Source organism: Chiloscyllium plagiosum, unplaced genomic scaffold, assembly GCF_037043375.1.
Source record: "Chiloscyllium plagiosum isolate Xiang-an unplaced genomic scaffold, Cpla_swu_hap1 HiC_scaffold_8, whole genome shotgun sequence".
Taxonomy (NCBI): Eukaryota; Metazoa; Chordata; class Chondrichthyes; order Orectolobiformes; family Hemiscylliidae; genus Chiloscyllium; species Chiloscyllium plagiosum.
This window is the reverse complement of record NW_028270146.1, coordinates 79,832,544-79,854,122: the sequence shown is the minus strand read 5'-3', so window position 1 is coordinate 79,854,122 and position 21,579 is coordinate 79,832,544. Positions and strand designations below refer to the sequence as shown.

The 21,579-nt window shown below is 41.7% G+C and overlaps 1 protein-coding gene across 1 annotated transcript in view; it reads left to right on the top strand.

The window, feature by feature from the left end:
• The window catches only part of stxbp6 (syntaxin binding protein 6 (amisyn)), a 299,405-nt gene that overhangs the window by 165,953 nt on the left and 111,873 nt on the right, over positions 1–21,579 (top strand). Inside the window, exon 5 of the mRNA XM_043698033.2 lies at positions 14,083–14,240. Within this exon, the coding sequence (XP_043553968.1) occupies positions 14,083–14,240 (158 nt within the window). The remainder of the gene's footprint in view (positions 1–14,082; positions 14,241–21,579) is intronic.

Genomic DNA, 21,579 nt, shown 5'->3' with positions numbered 1-21,579 from the left:
CCTCCTTCCAGGAGTATTGAAACCAGTTTGAAAATCTGAACCTGTGATCTGATTAAAGAAATGCTACGCAACTTGGTAGCGCAGGCATTAGAAACATTTGAGGATCTTTTTTGGTTGATTTTTTTAAAAAATGTTCAAGTTTACAATCATTCTTATTAGTGTTCAACTTGTGTCACTTAAATCTGAAAGCTGTGGTGTTTTGCATTGTATGTATTACCCCATACTTTTACAAGTGAGCTTTAGACAGTCTTACTGAGAGTTACTTTGCCAATAATTTTCTGCCTTAGTCACACCCACATGTTTTACGCTTCAAACTTCAAAAATACAGTTGCAGCAGTAAGTAATTTTTTTAAGAAGGGTTTCCGCCAGTTTGCTAATTTAAAATGTACTGTGGATAGAGTTGGCAAATGGATATTTTTGAAGTGAAAGTAAATCAGAGAATCCTTTTTGCCTCTTAATTCATACACGTTGCTCATTGTAAGTCAAACTTGGGTGCCACTTCACTGACATTTGTATATTAAGATGAAATAGTTGCAAGGACAATTGCAGAATTTTTTGCAGGTTACATTGCTACCCAGGCCATGACCTTGATGCCTTCTTTAAAACAGTTTCCTGTAGTGTATTCCTGTTGCTTATTAGTTCGTGCAAACAGGATGGTTGCATTTTTGTGGTGAAATGTGCCTCCTACAGGCGAACAGCTTCTTGGCCATTTTTCTCTAAGGCAGGGAGTGCACGCTTACCTTCTGATTTTGTTTGTGTGACCCAAACAATAAGTACAAGATATAGTGACCTTTATGCATTCCAGTTATTTTGTGGCAAAATTGAAATTTAATTTTAAATGGGAAGCATTGTTCCTTGTGATGTGATTGACAGGAAATGAAAGTACTCAATTAGTGTCTCCATGAAATGAATCATCGCTGCAACAGAGCAACATTCAGATGGAGAGACCATCAAGTAACATCTAACATCACAGCACCAGGGTCCCAGGTTCGATTCCAGCCTCGGGTGATTGTCTGTGTGGAGTTTGCACATTCTCCCTGTGTCTGCGTGGGTTTCCTCTGGGTGCTCTGGTTTCTTCCCACAGTCCAAAGATGTGCCGGTCAGGTGAATTGGCCATGCTAAATTGTCCATCGAGTTAGGTGCATTAGTTAGAAGGAAGTGGGTCTGGGTGGGTTACTCTTCAGAGGGTCGGTGTGGACTGGTTGGGCCGAAGGGCCTGTTTCCACACTGTAGGGAATCTAATCTAATCTAATCATGGTAAATGTAGCTTTCTGCTCATTTACCCCTGCTTGTTTTGATTTGATGAATGCCTGATATAAGCAGCAATATTGACAGTGGTATTTGACTGTTATCAGTATGAAGATTGAATGATAACTAATTAGCTTTTGTTTCCCGTTGATAGACCAAAAGAACTTTAGTCCTGGTTATTCTCCTTTTTTATTGTTAGCTGGCCTCGAGAACAGCTGTTATGCTATCCGCTGCCAAGTGCTGGGCAGTTAGCTGGAGTGAAATGGATTTGCTATTGTTTCAATTTATCTGTTCTATAAAAACTAAATTTACAACAGAACTCTTCTATCTTTACCACATTGTCTGAGCAAAGCCAGGCCAGAGTTGGGAGAAGAGTTTAAACATACTTTGTAGAGCCGGATGGTGGAGTTCAGAGCAGAAAGAAAACGGTTATAACACTCAAGACTGCAAAAGAAATAGACCAGAAACTAAATCAACAATATTGCTACATTAAGCAGATTTTAAAATGTGCATTTTCTGTTGACTGCCTTTTTCAAACTGAGTGACACTGAAGATAGAGGTATCACTTGCAGTTGGACTGATTAATAATTCTATAAGGCAGAAGAATCAGTTAGGCTAAATGAATCTCAAATGTTTTGTAGCATCAAATCGTGGCTCTTTTTCTTTGGAGCATTGAATCAAAAATGCAGTAATTTGCATGATATGTGATGTATTTACCATCTGAGCCTTGCTCTGTTATGGTGAGGATTCATCTCACTATTCAGCAAGTGATTGCTTTTACTTCCGGCAGTAGATTTTCAGCTTTTCAGCTATCCAAAACATTTTGATAACATTGCTTTGTTTTTCAGTTAATCAAACACAAAATATTGGTGCGCATGTAATCATTGAAGGTTTTAACTGTTATTTAACTGACCATGTTGTGTCTTAAGAGAATTCTTCAACGGCATTCAACATTTGTTTTGGAGCCTTTTACAGTGGCACACTGATACTGATACTCATTGTCTCTTGTCCTGTGTGAATAAAGTATCTGCATGATTGAGCAGGTTTATCAAGCACATCAGTATTATCAGTTGAATTTTTTCAAGAGCTTTCAGTTATCTGCTATCACCTTTTTGTACAAAAAATGTCAAAAGGACATTAAAAAATTAGGTAGAAGACTGAGGGTGGTGGTGGAGAGTTGTTTTTCAGACTGGAGGCCTGTGACTAGTGGTGTACTACAAGGATGGGTGCTGGGTCCACTGCTTTCCATCATTTATATAAATGGTTTGGATGTGAACATAGGTGGTATTCTTAGTAAGATGACATGAAAATTGGAGGTGTGGTGGACAGCGCAGAAGGTTACCTCAGAATACCATGGAATCTTGAACAGATGGGCCAGTGGGCCGAGGATTGGCAGATGGAGTTGAATTTAGGTAAATGTGAGGTACTGCATTTTGGAAAGGGAAATCAGGGCAGGATTTATACACTTAATGGCAAGGTCCTAGGAAGTGTTGCTGAATAAAGAGACCTTGGAGTGCAGGTTCATAGTTCCTTGAACATGGAGTCACAGGTAGACAGGATAGTGAAGTGGTATGCTTTCCTTTATTGGTCAGAGCATTGAGTACAGGAGTTGGGAGGTCATGTTGCAGCTGTACAGGACATTGGTTAGGCCACTTTTGGAATATCGTGGGCAATTCTGGTCTCCTTCCTAGCGGAAGGATGTTGTGAATCTTGAAAGGGTACAGAAAAGATTTACAAGGATGTTGCCAGGGTTGGAGGATTTGAGCTATAGGGAGAAGTTGAATAGTCTAGGGCTGTTTTCCCTGGAGCGTCAGAGGCTAAGGTGTTGACCTTTAGAGGTGTATAAAATCATGGGAGGCATGGACTGGGTAAATAGACAAGGTCATTTCCCTGGGGTGGGGGAGTCCATAACTAGAGGACAGTGGTTTGGGGTGAGAGGGGAAAGATATAAAAGGGCAACTTTTTCATGCACGGCATGGTGAGTATATGGAATGAGCTGCCAGAGGAAGTGATGAAGGCTGGTACAATGACAATATCTAAAAGTCATCTGGATGGTCATCATGAACAGGAATTATTTAGAGGGATATGGGTCAATGGGACTATATTAATTTAGGATATCTGGTCGGCATGGATGAGTTGGACCAAAGGGTCTGTTTCCATGCTGTACATCTCTCTAGGACTCCATGACTTGGCCTTCTCTATTTAGTTGGAGGGGATTTCTCATTTGGTAACAGGAAATGAGAATGTGGTGTGACAATTTTAGAGGGGTTAATAAAAATGCTGGTGTCAGTGCACTTTTGAAAGTTGTTTGTGGATGATGTCATCAAAGGCGGTGTATGATGAAAAACAGGCTTTTGTGGTCCAGTGGTAGTGCAAGGAGGCTTGGGTTCAAATCCCAGCTGCCCCAGAAGTATCATTAAAAAATAAAGTCACTGTATAGTTTTAGTGAATTATTGGGCTACTCTGTCATGATAGAGCTGACTGGTGGTGGTCAAACTTGGAGATCACCATGCATCAAGCGAAGGGAGAGGTTGAGAGGAAGAGTCCTTCATGGTAAGTTCAGCTGGTTTGAGAATTGAACCTATGCTGTTGACATTACTCTTCATTGCAATTGAACTAACTGAGCCCAGAATGTGTCTGAACAGTTTGATTAAAATAACTACAGATAAGGAATGGTAGGGGAGCAGAATTAAATCCTTTGAAGATATCAGTCGTAATGATGCCAATGTAGGTAGTTGTGTGCCAATGACTTGTTCGACAAAAATGAAAGCATTCAAATGAAGTTCCAGCCACAGAGAGGTGTTGAAGGAGAATGGTGTTTTTATTTAGTTCAAAAGCTGCAAACCAGTTGAAGGCTGAAGACGGAAGACCTTCCCATTGTCACAGGAAGTGGCAGAAGCTGCTGATTGAGTGGCCTTGTTCTTCATAACATAGATATTCATGAATTCCTTACATTTGTAGGTGGAGGAGACTGGAAGTGGGTTGTTAAAGAAACCCTTTTCCAGTGCAGAAAAGAAGCTAGAGGTTCTATTTGCCTTCTAGGATGATCCTTGGATAGTGAGCAGTTTTGGCAGACGAGAGCAAGACCGTACATGTTCTATGGTCAAGCCAGATCAGGACATAAATAGTTCAAACAGTTATTTGCAATAGCTGTTCTGCACTCTTTAGACTTGAGGGAATCAAGATAGATGCCACACCAGGAGGAGTGAGGATGAGAGCTTAAGTTTCACGGAGACGAGGATGTTGTTGAAGGAGTTAATATTCAGCTTGCGATACTTCCCTATTCTATTGATGCCTCAAACAGTCTGTGGGTGCAGATGAGTTTGATTTGAGCTTTTGAATATAGTAGATACACTATTCCAGCTCCCCAAGCTCCTAGTAATCATGCCATTTTGTTTATTGCTATTATACAACATGCTGCCTTATTACTCAGACAAGTGCCCTTCTGTAGGTGTTTTGTGGTGGTGTATCTTCTATCGCTAATTATTGGCGTGATGCAAAAGAGGATTAGAGACAGCAAATTCATTCAAACAACCTTAGTCAATATGACAGTGGTGGAGGTGGCAACTACTACAAGGTATCAGCAGTAGTCATTTAGGAAAATAAGCTAGAGCATCAAAGGTAGAGCTGAGCTGATGTGTGGTTGAGTGAATTGTTATTGGCAGAAATCATGTAATGAATGGAAGACCAAAGGCTCCATGGAAAAAATTGTGAAAATGCCCTTGTAAGTGAAAGAGCTTTTTCTTGGGATGGACACAGAAAATATGGGAGGGGCTTGTGGGGGTGGACAGTGTTGATTTTAGGGGGTTCATGATCACAGTTGCCTAATATAGACGGTAAACGGTTTATCATTTTTTTGAGTTTAAGGTGAGGCAGTTTAATTATAAAAAAAAATTTAATTAGATTGAAAGTGCATATAACCGTGAAGCCATTCTGTAAGATGGAGGAGTAGAGGCAGTGTACTCCTTGGATATCTTGCAGATTTTCATAGAGACAAAAAAAACTGCAGATGCAGGCACGAGGCTGGAAGAACACCACAGGCTAGGCAGCATCAGGAGATGGAGAAGTCAACCTTTTGGGTGTAACCCTTCACAGCTGGGTGGAAGTGAGGGGAGCTGCAGATAAAAGGGGTGGGGGGGGGGGGGGGGGCGGCAGAGTGGTGAAGTGGGGATAGGTGAAGACAGGTAGAGAGTATGACCTGGTTGGTCACTGGGAGGAATGAATCTGGTTGGTGGCAGGGAGGAGTAGAAGGGAAGGGGAGGGGTTGGGGAGTCACGGGATGGAAAGGGAGATTATTTGAAATTGGAGAACTCAATGTTAATTCATAGGGATGTACAACATGGAAACAGACCCTTTGGTCCAACTCGTCCATGCAGACCAGATAGCCTAAATTAATCTAGTGCCATTTGGCTATAGGCTGCCCAGGTGGAAGGTGGTGTTCCTCTAATTTGCGGTGTGGTTCATTGTGGCAGTGGAGGAGGCCAAGGATGGTCATGTTGGAAATGGAGTGGTTAGGGGAATTGAAATGGGTGGTGACTAACCATTCCCTAAGTTTACATTTGGTCTCCCCGATGTGGAGAAGACCACATTGGGAGTCCTGCTGGTACACCCCCCCCCCCCCCCCCCCCCCCCCACCTCCATCCAGGGCCCCAAAAAGGCCTTTCAGGTGAGACCGGTTCAACTGCCTCTCTCTTCCAATCTTGTTTGCAGCACCAGGTGCTCCCGATGTAGTCTTCTCTACATCGGGGAGACCGAACGTAAACTTAGGGAAAGGTTCACCAAGCATCTGAGCCGGGCCCGCAGGGGCTGACCAGTCCTCCCAGTCACCACCCATTTCAATTCCCCTTCCCACTCCCTTTCCGACATGACCATCCTTGGTCTCCTTCACTGCTGCAACAAACTACACTGCAAATTGGAGGAACAATACCTCATCTGCCTGGGCAGCCTAAACCTGAAGGACTCTACATTTGAGTTCTTCAATTTCAAATAACTGCCTTTCCCATCCACTCTCCATCCCTTCCACTCCTCCCTCGCACTAACAGGATTCATTCCTCCTATTTACCACCCAGGTCGTACTCTCTACCTGTCTTCACCTACCTCACTTAATCACCCTGCCCCTGCCACCCCCTTTATTATTATTGTAATAGCTGTTAAATGAACTCTTATACTGCACAGTAAATACTTGGAAAATTCAGTTTTAAAGAGCCCCAATTTCCATCAAACGGAAGTGATCAGAGATGTCCATATCTTTGGTTAATGGAAGTAACAATGCCATGGAACAGCAATTGGATTAAAGTGGTTTTGGTTTGGTAAAGTTAGGAAACAATTAAACTGTGAGGCACAGTGAGCCCAGGGCTTAGTAAACTGAGATAGTTGAAGTTGCTAAGGATAAAAGAGTGTGATGTTGATGGTCACCATGGAACAGTCTGGGAGAGATAGGTGATGGCAGGTACAGCCAGGAGGGGGCGTTTCAATGCGCAGGACGTTGTCAGCTCTCTTTGGCCAGTTTTCTATGAAACCCTAACATGAGGGAGACTATAAGACATATGAGTTGAATTAGGCCCATTCAACCCATCGAGTCTGTTCCACCATTCGATCATGGCTGATAGGTTTATCACCTCAATTCTCCTTTGTTTTCTCTCGTCTTCAATTATAAGCTCCTGGATAGCCAAGGTCATGTTCACAATTGAAAAGACATTCTGGATGTAGGTTTGCTCGTTGAGCTGGAAGGTTTGTTTTCAGATGTTTTGTCATCCTACTACGTAACATCATCAGTGAGCCTCTGGATAAAGCATTGGTGGCATGGCCTGCTTCCTTTTGTGTTTAGGTTTCCTTGGGTTGGTGAAGTCATTTCCTGTTCTTTTTCTCAGGGGGTGGTAGATAGGGTCTAACTCAATGTGTTTGTTGATAAAGTTCTGGTTGGAATGCCGTGCTTCAAGGAATTCTCTTGCATGTCTCTGTTTGGCTTGTCCGAGGATGGATGTGTTGTCCCAGTCCTTTCTTATCTGCATGTAAGGATACCAGTGAGAGTGTGTAATGTCGTCTTGTGCCTAGTAGATGTTCATGTATCTTGGTGGCTATTTTTCTGCCTGTTTGTCCAATGTAGTGCTTGTTACAGTTATAGAGTCAGAGAGATGTACAGCATGGAAACAGATCCTTCGGTCCAACCCGTCCATGCCGACCAGATATCCCAACCCAATCTAGTCCCACCTGCCAGCACCCGGCCCATATCCCTCCAAACCCTTCCTATTCATATACCCATCCAAATGCCTCTTAAATGGTGCAATTGTACCAGCCTCCACCACATCCTCTCGCAACTCATTCCATACACGTACCACCCTCTGAGTGAAAAGGTTACCCCTTAGGCCTCTTTTATATCTTTCCCCTCTCACCCTAAACCTATGCCCTCTAGTTCTGGACTCCCCGACCCCAGGGAAAAGACTTTGCCTATTTATCCTATCCATGCCCTTCATAATTTTGTAAACCTCTATAAGGTCACCCCCTCAGCCTCCGATACTCCAGGGAAAACAGCCCCAGCCTGTTCAGCATCTCCCTGTAGCTCAGTTCCTTCATCTTCTTGCAAGATATTATGTAAATGACATTAGTTTTGCTTGTTGTGTGTATAGGGTCTTTCGAGTTCATGAGCTGCTGTTTTAGTGTGTTGGTGGGTACCATGATGCCAAGGGGTCTCAGTAGCCTGGCAATCATTTGATGTAGGGGAGAGTGGCTAGGGTTTCTGGACGTGTTTTGCCTGCTTGTTAGGGTTTGTTGCTGAGAAAGTGGCGAACTGTGTTCATTGGGTACCTGTTCTTTTTGAATACACTGTGTAGGTGAATTTCCTCTGCTCTGTGTAGTTTCTCTGCTGTATGTGTGGTGGCTTATTGAAACAATGTTCTAATGCAGCTTCATTTGTGGGTATTGGGATGATCGCTTCTGTAGTTCAGTACTTGGTCAGTATATGGTGTTTTCTTGTAGACGCTGGCTTGAAGCTCCCCATTGGCTGTTCGTTCTACTGCGACATCTAGGAATGGCAGTTTGTTGTTTTCCTCCTCTTAAGTGAATTTGATGATAGTAAGGGTATTATTGATGGTCTTGAAGGTTTCCTCTGGTTTCATTTCATGACACAGGTGTCATCCACGTAGCAGACCAAGTTTAGATTGGATGGTTGGCAGCACTGTTTGTTCGTGTCTCTGCATTACTGCCTCTGCTAAGTACCCTGATATCGGAGATCACATGGGTGTTCCGTTGGTTTTTCTGTAGGTTTTATTGTTGAAGGTGAAGCGGGTGGTAATGCATAGGTCCATCAACTTGATGACCTTGTCCTTGCTGATGAAGTTGATGGTGTTTGGTGTATGTGTCTTTGATTCTTCTAATAATGTAGTCAGTGTTTCCTTGGCCAGGTTGATGTTGATGGATGTGAACTGGGCTGTTACGTCAAAGGAGACCATTATTTCATCCTCTTTTATCTTGGTGTCTTTGGTCTTCAGGAATTCTTGGGTGGAATTGTGTGAGTCTTCTACTAACTGTTTTAGTCTTTGGTGTAGCTCCTTAGCCAATCTGTAAGTTGGTGTTCCAGGTAGCAAGACTGTGGGTCTGAGGGGGGATCCTGGTTTGTGAATTTTGGGTAATCCGTAGAAACGTGGTGTGTTGGATCCGTCTGGTTACATTTTTTGGAAGTCGGTCTTATTTATTTCTCTAGATTTCTGAAGTTTTTTTTTAATAGGGCTGTGATTCGGTTCTCTAGTTGTGGGGTCGGATCTGTCGTCACTTGTTGGCAAGTGTTGGTATCTGCAAGATTTGTGTTCACTTTCTCAATGTAGTCTGTTTGATTTAAAATGATTGTCAAGCGTCCTTTGTCTGCAGGTAGGATAACAATGTTTTTATCTTTTTCTTTAGTTTTCTAGTGCTTTCCTTTCTTGTGTATTAAGTGTGTTTCCTTCCTTTTTTCCTGCTTAATGTTGGTGCGACTGTCTGATGGTTTGCTGGGTTTCTTCTGTGAGTTGGTTGTCTTTCAGTGTTGTTTCTAATACTGCTAAGAAATCTTTGCATCCTGGAAGTTGTAATTTAATCCTGTTACTAAGACTTTTTCAGTGTCTGTCAAGGGTTGGTCAGATAAGACCATCTTGATGGAGATGCTTAGAGGTGGCGGTGAGGAGTAGTGCACATTAGCAGAGTCTGCAGGGTCAGTAGTGGGAAGGGCGATTTGTAAGGGGGGACTTTGGGGGAAACTCAGCTCCCACCAGGAATGAGGAGTAAGATGGAGATGTTGGGGTTACTGCTGATAAGAGATAGTGAAGACTTCCTCTATGAATCCGGAGGAGAATGCATGTGAACTACAAAACAAAGTTACTTCTGTCCGAGGGAATTGGGTCTGCGATGGCAGTCGGAATGTTGAAAGGTTAGGGAAGTGACTTGAGAGGGCAGACTATCTGTGTGGAGAGGAAAAAAAAAAGAGGTATGATGACAGAGAGGTAAAGACAAAAAAGGGTTAGAAGAAAAATGAGAAGGCCTGGTTACATAGCAATTATAAGGAAATGTATTCTGGATGTAAACTAACAATGAAGAGGAGACAATGCCATAGCATCCAGTGGTGTCATCAAAGTTCATGTGGAGAATCGCGATGAAACAATATTTGCAATCCAGATTTGGAGATGGGTGTGCTGACAAGTTGAGATCTGTTTAGAGGGTGGAATATTGGAGCACTCATTGATGGAGGGATTCCTGCTGGAATAAAGATCTAGGAGGCACAAGAGAAAACTATCTGTTGAGGGATACAAAACAACTGAGGAGAGGAGATAGCAGTGCATATGGTGTTCATTTTACACATTTTGTGTTGGTGCTTGAGCAATAACTGCAGAATCTATGAAAACAACAACTTATTTGTTTAGCTCTGAGATGATCATTCCGTGGTGCTTTCCAAGATTATAATTGTTGAAGAAAATTGACCAGGCACCTCTACACTGAGCTGGTGTTTTAAAAATATCTGCTTCAGAAATAATGTGCTTTAGCCCAAAGCAATATTCCGCAGCAGTGTGTATTAATAATTTGTCAGCAGTTGACTGCTTCCATCCTATGCTGTCATTGTAAGTACACAGTGTTATCATGTAATGCTGCTGCTGTGCACAGACAGCCAGGCAAATACTTTCAATTGGCTATATCTAAAATGTTGGGAGGGAAAATGACTTGATTTTACATTTAGCTGATCAGGTGCTGTGTCCTTTATCCCATGAATAATCTTGCCTGCTTTCATGCAGAACTGCTTTTTATGTTGCAATTTTACTGCAACTTGACTTCACATTTCTATAATGACATTATTTTCCACAGAATTAGTGTGCTTCTTAATGTTTATGCCAATTAAAATCACACTTAGATGTTCTGGTTTCATCTTAAAATAAATTTGAGTTTTACATGCTAAGTTGAGTTGCACTGACAAATGAGTAATCAAGTTTTATTTTGTCACTGGTAGCATTGCATTAAAATACAGTTTACGTTATCTGCAGCAGATATATCATTCATGGTGAATTTGTCTGCAGTGCAGTTAACTTTTCTGCTGCATCACTATGTTGCAAAGTTGACGTACACGCATTACTCTTTATCCAGCAATGGAGTGAAATTATAGTTGTCATAGGATTTTTTTTGTACTCAACGAAGTCATTAAATTCAGTTATACAAAATATTGAATAAATTAAACTTAGCAATGAGAGGTATTGCGGGTAAGCAAGTTGGCACTTTTTAAGCTTTATTTATTCTAAAAATTAAATTTTCCTTCATTTCTCTTCCCTCCTTTCTGAAATCCAGCAGAGAACATTTGCAGAAGAGATTGTAAAAACATTAATTGTTACTGATTTAAATTTGTATGATACCTTTCAGAACCTCGGGACATTCCAAAGTGCTTTACAGAGACTGCTGCATTGTAGGAAACACAGCCAATTCGTGCACCACAAACAGTAATATAATATAACCAGATCATCTGTTCGTGACATTGATAAATATTAACAGGATACTGGAGATGACGACTAGTTGTCAATGCCATAGTATGTTTTATAGCTATTTTATAGCTATCTGAGAGCGCAAACTGGGTTTCTATTTAATATCTCATCCAAAAGATAATACTTGGGCATTGCAGCACTGCCTCTTTTCTGTGCTGAGCTGTCAGGTTTAATTTTACTCTCTTCTGCCTTTGGATCCAAGTCCACAGCCTTCCAGTATCTGGGAAAGTGCTACCAACTGAGCCTCAGCTGATCATTTAGGAAATACAACTGTTTGAAAAGACTCTGATCTAATTTGCAATCTACAGTCCAGTGTTAATATGATTCAGCCTACTTCATTCTTCTACTATTGTTTAGTAAGCACTGTATTAAACTTGAATTGAAATAAAGCACCTTCACTTAAAAACAGAAGTCCTGGCGAAAAGCAATTATTCCAAACTACTGTAATCCCTCCAAAATATCGAAAGATGAAAGTCATAACATATCAGTGTTTTCTGTGTTCATATTTAAAATAGAGATGCTCATGGTGCCTTGAGACCTATTCTGGATGGCTAGCTGAATGAGATCTGCTGAGATAGTGTATACAGACGAACTTGTCACTGCAGTAATTGTATATTTCAAGTTTTGGTGCTAATTCTAAAGTGGGATGATAAATCAATAGGTAATTGCTGGCGAGGATTTGAAATTTGGCAGGTGTTGGACTTTAATGTTCCACTGAGATCACCATGACATCATTCTGTTTCTGACATCATTCACTAGTTAAAAGCAGAAAGGTTGTCTCTTTTTTTTTCCTCCCAGCTGCCCTTTTGTGTAGTTTCAGCTTATTTGTTCTTTTTATTATAAGCAAAGATAAGATTGACTAACTAGCCCATGAGGACTGCCTGGCTTCAAATGTGAAAAGTTGCTTGTGGGAGGTAGAGGAATGTTGCTGATATCTGTGGAATCATACTGCAGCATGATTCATCGTCCTCTGGAGGCTAGGAAGAAAGAAATTCCAATACAGTTCACAACTGTAACAGCCTACTGTGCTCCTGTGGAATATACTGTGCTTTTCAGAAATGCTCATACATCTGTCAGTGGGTGGCAGGAAGATGCAGCTGTTAAGATTGGAGTTTTTGTGAAGTCTTTTAGCAGTTTATCCACTGAGATTCAAGTGAGATTATTAACTACTTTATTTCCTGTGTGAACAGCTATTTCCATCCCTGAATTTATAAGCCATGATAGGATCCATAGTTGTCGGGGTTTTCCTGAATTTTATTCTGAAAATCAATGCAAAGCATTCCAGTTACTGGTGTCAGTATTAGAGTGTAATTCCAAGATTAATTCCTCCAAATTTGGAACAATAAATTTATGGAATATTCTGCCACCTAGTGTTATGTTTAGTCTTTCAACAAACAACTTTGTGATATAAGGTAGGAGCAAATTACTGCAGATACTGGAATCTGTATGGAAAACAACAAATGCTGTAAGTCACAGTGAGTGAAGCAGCATCCATGGAGAGGGAGGAAGCTAGGTTTTGAGTGGATGACTCTTCATCAGAGTTTTGGGTCCTCACCTAAGGCCGAAGGAAATTCCCCAAATCCTGAATTTGGCCAGGAGAATAGGAAGGTCTGATTTATGCCCACAAATTCCATCTATGTCCTTATTAAGAAAAAAGCATGAGTTCTCGCCTTGAGTAAATTCATGAGTGCCAATAAAAGTAGAAAAGCTGGAAACACTCACCAAATCTGGCAGCCTGCTGAGTGTTCTGCTTTCATTCTGGATTTCTAACCATGGCAGTTTTGTGGAATATGTTGGTTTTACAGTTTAGTGAAAGTCTCAAAGATTGCTGAACAATGTTTTCCAGGCGTGTTAGAAATACCAGTTGCAGTCTGCACTTTGAATATAAATATGTAGAAATTGTGCAGTTTCATTCCATCATGATGCAGCTATTATTCAAAATACTATCCAAATGTTTGCAAATCAGTTTCTAAACGCACTTGCACATACAGCTGGAATAAATACCTTTTGGTTCTCGACCAAGCATTTATAATATGCATCCTAATACCCTTCAGAGAGCACAAGAAAACATCAATTCAAGCCCATGACTGAGGAGTTGTCCTTTTTGAGATTTGACCAGCACAGATTTCTTTGGAGCATATCACAGCATAAAGCAACAAATTTAAGTGGGGCATCATAAGATCCTTTGTCTTGTCTCCTAAAGACAATCCTTCACTGGTTCATGCTTACTTAGATGTCAGCACTGCTTTCATATTCTATTCAAGTGTTTGTTCATCATATCAGTCCAGATGATGGTAGGCAACAGTATTATAGTAGAGCAGTGCACGCCACACCACAGCTGAGACAAATCCTGTTTTGTTTAGTTTTCACATAGGTACACGACAGCGAGTTTGGCCAGTTTGCATAATAAATGTATTCATTTCCTTTCTCCCAACTATTGACACAGATACTATCTCCCATGATTGCAACAACCACTTGCAGGTGATCTCAGCTAAGCCTGTGAAGAGGAGAGATTAAAGCTAGAGGAGCAGTCAGAGAGTCCATACCAGTCAGAATTACTAGAATGTCTTCAGTGAACAGTATGTAAGATTGTTAAGACAATAAAAAGTGTAGATCAGAAGAAAACACAAAAATAATACTTTTCCCTCCAATCTGTGGACTGATGTGATTTTGTGCAATTTGTTATTATTTGTGACACTTTTTAGTTTCCATTTCTGATATGCATTGGGAGATTTCTAGTGTAAAAGATACAATATAAATTCCACCTGTCGTATGCCTGCTGCTTTGCTACATTGTTTGACAAATCAGAAAGCTAATTTATTTTTAAAATCCTCTTCTGTCCCAGGAAATAGTATCTTGCATTCAGCTGCAGACAGTGTTACAAGTGCAGTCCAGAAAGCCAGCCAAGCCTTGAATGAACGTGGGGAAAGGTTAGGCCGAGCTGAGAAACAGACTGCAGAGATGATGAACAGCTCCCAGCAATTTGCTGAAACTGCACACAAGGTGAGCAACCTTAAAATCTTCATTTCAAGATACTTTAGATAGCTGTTCAATTATCTTCTCAGTTAGACCTGTGCCTTTTGCCCCATGTGTCACTTTGGGTTTTTTTTTCTTTGTTGATTTAACATATACTCATTTTCAGTCCCATGGGAGCAGGAGTTGGTAACTGGCCATTCAAGTCTGTTTCACCACTTAGTAAGATCATGGCTCAACAGATTGTGATCTCCATTCCATTTTCCTGTCTGCCACCTCATTACCCTTAGCTCCCTTATTGGCCAAGCATCTCACCAACTAGGTCTAGAATAAATCAACTGCAGTCTGTACTTTTCAAATGCAATAAGTAGAAATTTTGCAGTTTCATTCCGTGATAATACAACTTGAAACTATCCAAATGTTTACAAATCCCTTTCCAAACACATTCACGCACAGAGCTGGAGTAAATATATTTGATTCTAGGCCAAGCATCTATTGATATTACGCCCCAGCTGCAATGGCTTTCTTGGAAATAGAATTATATAGACTAATGATCCTCAGGAAAAATACTCTCCTCCTCCCAATCTTAAAAGGAAGATCTCTCATTCTTAACTGCTTTGCCTAGTTCTAGTCTCCATCCTAAGAGGAAGCACTTTCTAGATATTCACCCTATTAGGTCGACACTGGATCTTATGTTTCAATAAGATATTGCTGTTAGGGATTGATCCTTAAAAGATTAAAAATTATATTTTTGAGAAGTCAACCATGTGCCAATCTGATATTTATGGAGTGGATTATTGCAAAAGCAGGAATTAGATTACTATGAGTTTCTGTACTGGAATATAGTTATTTGTCTTTAAATATGGAAGGAAGCTACCAAATACAAAGGGGAAAAACTCCAGTACTGTTGTTCCCACATTGTTGGCAGATGAGCGCAGCAGATGTGATAGGAGCACCACAACCTTTAAGTTCCCCTTCAAATCAAACATCATGGAACTATATCACCAATCCTTCATTGTCATTGCACCTCCATTCTAACCATACTATGGTTTATCCTAAGTCCCAGGCATTAAAACATTTCAAGAAAGCAGCTCATCATGCCTTTTCCAGGGGAATTAAGGATGGGTATTAAAATGCTGGCTCTGGCACTGACACCCACATCCCATAAATGATTTTGTTTTTAAATCCTATCACCCATTGTTAAATTTTTCATGTTATCATTAATTTAAATACAAGTGCTGGTATATGTGAGGGGCTTGATAGAGAAATGGTACATTTTTACAGCAGATTGATTCACTCTGTAATTTAGTAATTACTAGTAATTTAGCAGAATCCTTGGTTATGTGGCTGTGAACTGCAGCTGCTTAATTGCTGTTGGTGTTGAAACCATATCCTCAGTGGTTTCCTTCCTTTGGGACAATACAGTGGCATTCACTTGGCCTCATCAGCCTTCTGAACTTGCTGCTTCATTCAACTTTGATTTGTTTTTAGAACATAGAACAGTATAGCACAGGCCCTTCGGTCCACGATGTCTTGCTGAGCATTTATCTTAATTTAAGATCAACCTAGCCTACGCACCCCGCAATATACTGCCATCCATGTGCTTGTCCAGCAGTCACCTAAGTGTCCCCAATGTCTCTGACTCTACTACCACTGCTGCCAGTGCATTTCACACACCCCACCACTCTCCGTAAAGAACCTATCTCTGACATCTCCCCTATACCTTAAAATTATGATCCCTCGTGACTGCCATTTCTGCCCTGGGGAAACATCTCTGGCTATATACGCTATCTATGCCTCTCATTACCTAATACAACTCTATCAAGTCACCTCACTTCCTTCCTTCTCTCCAGTGTGAAAAGCTTGAGCTCACTCAACCTTTCTTCGTAAGACTTGCCTGCCAATCTTGGCAGAAGATCCTGGTAAATTTCCTCTGCACCATTTCTAAAGCATCTACATCCTTCCTATAATAAGGTGACCAGAACTGGACACAATATTCCAAGCCTGGTCTAACCAGGGTTTATAGAGCTGCGCTGAAAATGTGTTGCTGGAATAGCGCAGCAGGTCAGGCAGCATCCAAGGAGCAGGAGAATCGATGTTTCGGGCATGAGCCCTTCTTCACTCTCCTGCTCCTTGGATGCTGCCTGACCTGCTGCACTTTTCCAGCAACACATTTTCAGCTCTGATCTCCAGCATCTGCAGTCCTCACTTTCTCCTTTTATAGAGCTGCAGCAAAACCTCATGGCTCAAACTCAATTCCTCTGATAATGAAAGCCAAAACACCATATGCCGCCTTATCAGCCCTATCAACTTGGGTGGCAATTTTGAGGGATGTATGTATATGGATCCCAAGATCCTGCTGTTCCTCCACACTGCCAAAAATTCTGTCTTTAACCCTGTATTCAACATTCAAATTCAGCCTTCCAAAATGAATCACTTTTGCATTTGTCCAGGTTGAACTCTATTTGCCACTTCTCAGCCCAGCTCTGCATCCTGTCAATGTCATGTTGCAGGCGACAACAGCCCTCGACACTATCTACAACACCACCGACATTTGTGTTATCACTGATCCACCCTCTCACTACTTCATCCAAGTCATTTATAAACACTACAAAGAGCAGAGATCCAAAAACAGATCCCTGCAGGATAGCACTGGTCACCGACCTCCAGGCGGAATACTTTCCATCCAATACCATTCACTGTCGTCTTTCAGCCAGCCAATTCTGTATTCAGACAGCCAAATTTCCCTGTATCCCATACCTCCCAACCTTGTGAATGAGCCTACCATGGGAGTCTTATCAACTGCCTTACTGAAATCCATATACACCACATCCACTGCTCAACGTTCGACACTGTGTCTCGTCACCTCCTCAAAGAACTCAGTAAGGCTTGTGAGGCATGACCGGCTTCCCCCTTAAAGCCATACTGACTACCTCTAATCAAACTGTTTTTCCAAATAGTCATAAATCCTATCTCTCAGAATCCTTTCCAGTATGTGCTTACCACCAACATAAGACTGACTGGTCTGTAATTCTCAGGGGTTTCCCTATTCTCTTTTATTAACAGAGGGACAACATTCGCCTCCCTCTGATCATCTGGTACTACTGTGGAGAGTGAGGATAATCGCCAGAGGCGCACCAATCTCATTCCTCGCTTCCCGTAGTAATCTTGGATATATTGGGTCCGGCCCTGGGGACTTCTCTATCTTGATGCTTCCCAGAATTTCAAGCACAACCACTTTCTTAATATCAATCTATTGAAACCTATTTATCAGGGCCACTGTGTTCCCACTATCAACAAGGTTTCTCTCAAAACACTGAAGTGAAAAACTCAGTTAGGGCCTCCCCTACCTCTTCAGACTCCAGGCACAAGTTCCCTCCCCTATCCCTGATGGGCCATACCCTTTCTCTGATCATTCTCTTATTCCTCACATGCATGTAGAACGCCTTTGTGTTTTCCCTAATCCTTCCCACCAAAGTTAAAAATCACACAACACCCCAGTCCAACACCAGCATTTCCAAATCATGCCTTCCCACCAAGGCTTTTTCATACCCCCTCCTAGCGCTCAGCCCATTTTTGAGTTTCTTTCCTAGCTACCCTCTAATTCTCTAAAGCTGTGCCAGATTCTTGCTTCCTCAACCATAAATAAGCTTCCTTCTTCCTTTTGATGAGAAACTGCTCTGCTGTTGTCATCCAGGGCTCCTTCACCTTGCCATTCCTTGCCTGTCTCAGTGGGACAAAGTTATCCATCACTCACAACAAGTGCCCCTTAAACAGCTTCTACATTTCTGTTGTACCTTTCCCGTAGAACATTTGTTCCCAATTTATACTCCACAGCTCCTGACTACTAGCAGTATAATTTCTCCTCCCCCAACTAATTACTTTCCCATACTTAGCGAGTTTTGAGAAGATTTTTAGCTCAAATTGAGGTTCTGGATGTAGGTTTGCTCACAGAGCTAGAAGGTTCATTTTCGAGACGTTTCGTCAGCATACTAGGTAACATCTTCAGTCGGCCTCAGGCGAAGCACTGCTGATAGTTCTTGCTTTCTATTTATATGTTTGGGTTTCTTTGGGTTGGTGAGGTCACTTCCTGTTCTTCTCAGGGGGTGTTAGATAGGGAGAAAGTGAGGGCTGCAGATGCTGGAGATCAGAGCTGAAAATGTGTTGCTGGAAAAGCGCAGCAGGTCAGGCAGCATCCAAGGAACAGGAGAATTGACGTTTCAGGCATAAGCCCTCCTTCAGGTGATAGAGTCTAACTCAACGTGTTTGTTGATAGAGTTCTGGTTAGAATGCCATGCTTCTAGGAATTCTCGTGCGTGACTTTGTTTGGCTTGTCCTAGGATGGATGTGTTGTCCTAGTCGAAGTGGTGTCCTTCCTTATCTGTATGTCAGCTTCATTCCTCACACTTTCAGAATTATGTACCAAATGTCCAAATGCGAAAGCATTGCTAATGTTGGACACCAAGTTTTACAAAATCCAGGCTTACTGGGTATGATCAGTACCTCACTTGTTGTGAAAAATGACAGATATGCTGTTTGGTAAGATCCACCAGTCTATGGAATGTACAGTCTATATCACCTTACATCACGTTGGCCCTGTACACATTTATTGTGCTTTATTAGTGAACATCTCTTGTGTGCTACTGTAGTGAGAAATCGCTGGCTTCAGCTATTTCCTTATACTTTTTAAATACCTTGCCTTTCCATTGTAAACTGAGAGACCAGGCCCCTTTTTTTCAGCACTAAAAGTGATGCACTTAGGCCAGTTCATGTGTTTGTACAATTTTGATTACTTCAAAGCACAGTTTGCAATGGATTGTACTTGGAGCTACAATCTCAACCCTTGTATCATCTCAGTGAATCTATGTAGCATCTTTCCATTATATTGAAAGCCTTAATATAACAGGGCACCTGGAACCAACTACATTCTGTACTTCAACTGTGGTCCAACTGAAGGCTTTAGAGAAGTCATTTATGACTTTTATTCTGTCATCTATGTCTCTACATACTGGTAAGCTGCTCCACTATTTCCTCATAAACCAAGTTTCCAACTGACATGCCATCATCCTTTAATTCAGTGTTTGTATGTTGGAAAAGTTCCTGTCCCATGTTTTGTATAATATTTCTAAGTGTCCTTCTGTTTATTTGGTTTTGTTGCAGCTCTGAACATCAATTCTTTGACCTTTTTAAAAAGATTTCCCTCATGAATAAATGTCAGGATGTGCTCACCACAGCAAAGTAATTGCATGAGCTTTCCTCATGCTTTGCGATAATTCATGCCATTACTGTACTGTACTGTACAGGGCCCATTGTAGCCCTTTAGTTCAAGCCCTGTGCACAGACACTAGTATTTGTGCCATAACAAAAACAGTACATCATAGAACCATAGAATCCCCACGTTCGATCCTTTAAGACCACGCTGACTTTCCAGAAAGCAACCCATGCCCCTACCCTATCCATGTAACCCTGTGTTTCCGATGACTAATCCACCTAACCTGCACACCTTTGGACTGTGGGAGGAAACCCATACAGACATGGAGACAATATACAAACATCATACTCCTGGAATCAAGCCCAGGTTCTGAGCACTGAGGCACCAGTGCTAACCACTGAGCCATAGTGTTGCCCATGTGTTGATAACAACAGCTTCTGATGCCAGTCAAAATAAGTTACTTCATCAACATGTCTTATTTCAGAAAATGCATCCTGTGGGTTGGGGCCTGTGGTGGAACATATTTGTGATTGCAGAACTTGAAGACAATGGTTCATCACCACTACAGGGCATCTAGGGATGATCACTAAATGTTGGCTTTGCTAAAGGTACCCACATGCTGGGAATAAATAGTTAATACATGAGCAATGTCGTGTCTTTTGGCAAGCCACTACAGGTCAGAATTATGCTTACCTGGGAATTGGAGAGGGATATTCTTCACCATTCATCTACTCCGAACCAGCTTCCCAGAGGTCAAAAGCAGTGAGAAAAGACAACATTGATGTCACATAATATATTTGTCAGAAAGTGTTATTGAGGACTGTCTATAATTTGCTGTAAGTTAGAGACTATTCTTGATCATGACTGGTCAAGAACCAATCTGGATGATTGCAGAGGTTGACAGCCCACTGGGTTCTCTTCCTTGCCTCATTCATAATTGCATTCTCCTGTCCTTGAATATGGGCTAAATCAGATGACCCAATCTTAAGAGGCGTGACTGCCTCCTGGTCCAAGAATCTTGATGACTTTCCACCTTACTGATGCATTTCAGTGCCTGTAGTTCAGCCTCCAACCCCTAAATCATGAGCTGAAGCTGCATGAATGTCAAATACTTGTCACAGACATGTTTGCTGTGGACCAAATTGACTTCCAGGAGCTCCGACATGCTGTAACTATGACATTTCTCTCCTGACGTGCATTGTCTTAATTATTTATTTGCTCATTGATGTTTATTTTTAAATATTTTATTCACTTTATCACCAATTTGTATACTCTGCTAAAACAGGAATAGAAAAGACCTAAAAAAACTGAGCAGCGACTCTTCAAACAGTTAGCTCTCTTCTCTAGTAGAGGAGGAACTAGTTGCAATTAACTCAAATGAATCAACTTCTATCTCTGCATGTGTTCTCTCCCTACCCACCCCTCTGAACGGCAGTAGGCTGAATGGCTGCCTCCTGCATCATAATGCTGTGATTAGCATAAAATTCAATTTGATAACAGAGCAGCTTGCATAGTATTAACCAAGAAAGCCAACATTCAGCTACATCAAGGCACTCTGCACAATTCGGGCATTACCTTGTGCAGTGTACTGAATTTGGGCTTCCTCCCATAAAATGGGTCTTCCATTGAAATATTTGAGTCATTGTCACATTCTTTGCTTTGTACTGAAGCTATGCTCATTGTTCACATAAGGTTAGAAACATTAGCAACAGATTTGGAAAAATTAGAATTGTTGCAAGTCAACCTCACCAAGAGCTGAAAATGTGTTGCTGGAAAAGCGCAGCAGGTCAGGCAGCATCCAGGGAACAGGAGAATCGACGTTTCGGGCATAAGCCCTTCTTCAGGAATGAGGAAAGTGTGTCCAGCAGGCTAAGATAAAAGGTAGGGAAGAAGGACTTGGGGAAGGGGCGTCGGAAATGCGATAGGTGGAAAGAGGTCAAGGTGAGGGTGATAGGTCAGACTGGGGTGGGGGCGGAGAGGTCAGGAAGAAGATTGCAGGTTCGGAAGGCGGTGCTGAGTTCAATGGATTTGACTGAGACAAGGTGGGGGGAGGGGAAATGAGGAAACTGGTGAAATCCGAGTTCATCCCTTGTGGTTGGAGGGTTCCTAGGCGGAAGATGAGGTGCTCTTCCTCCAACCGTCGTGTTGTTGTAGTCT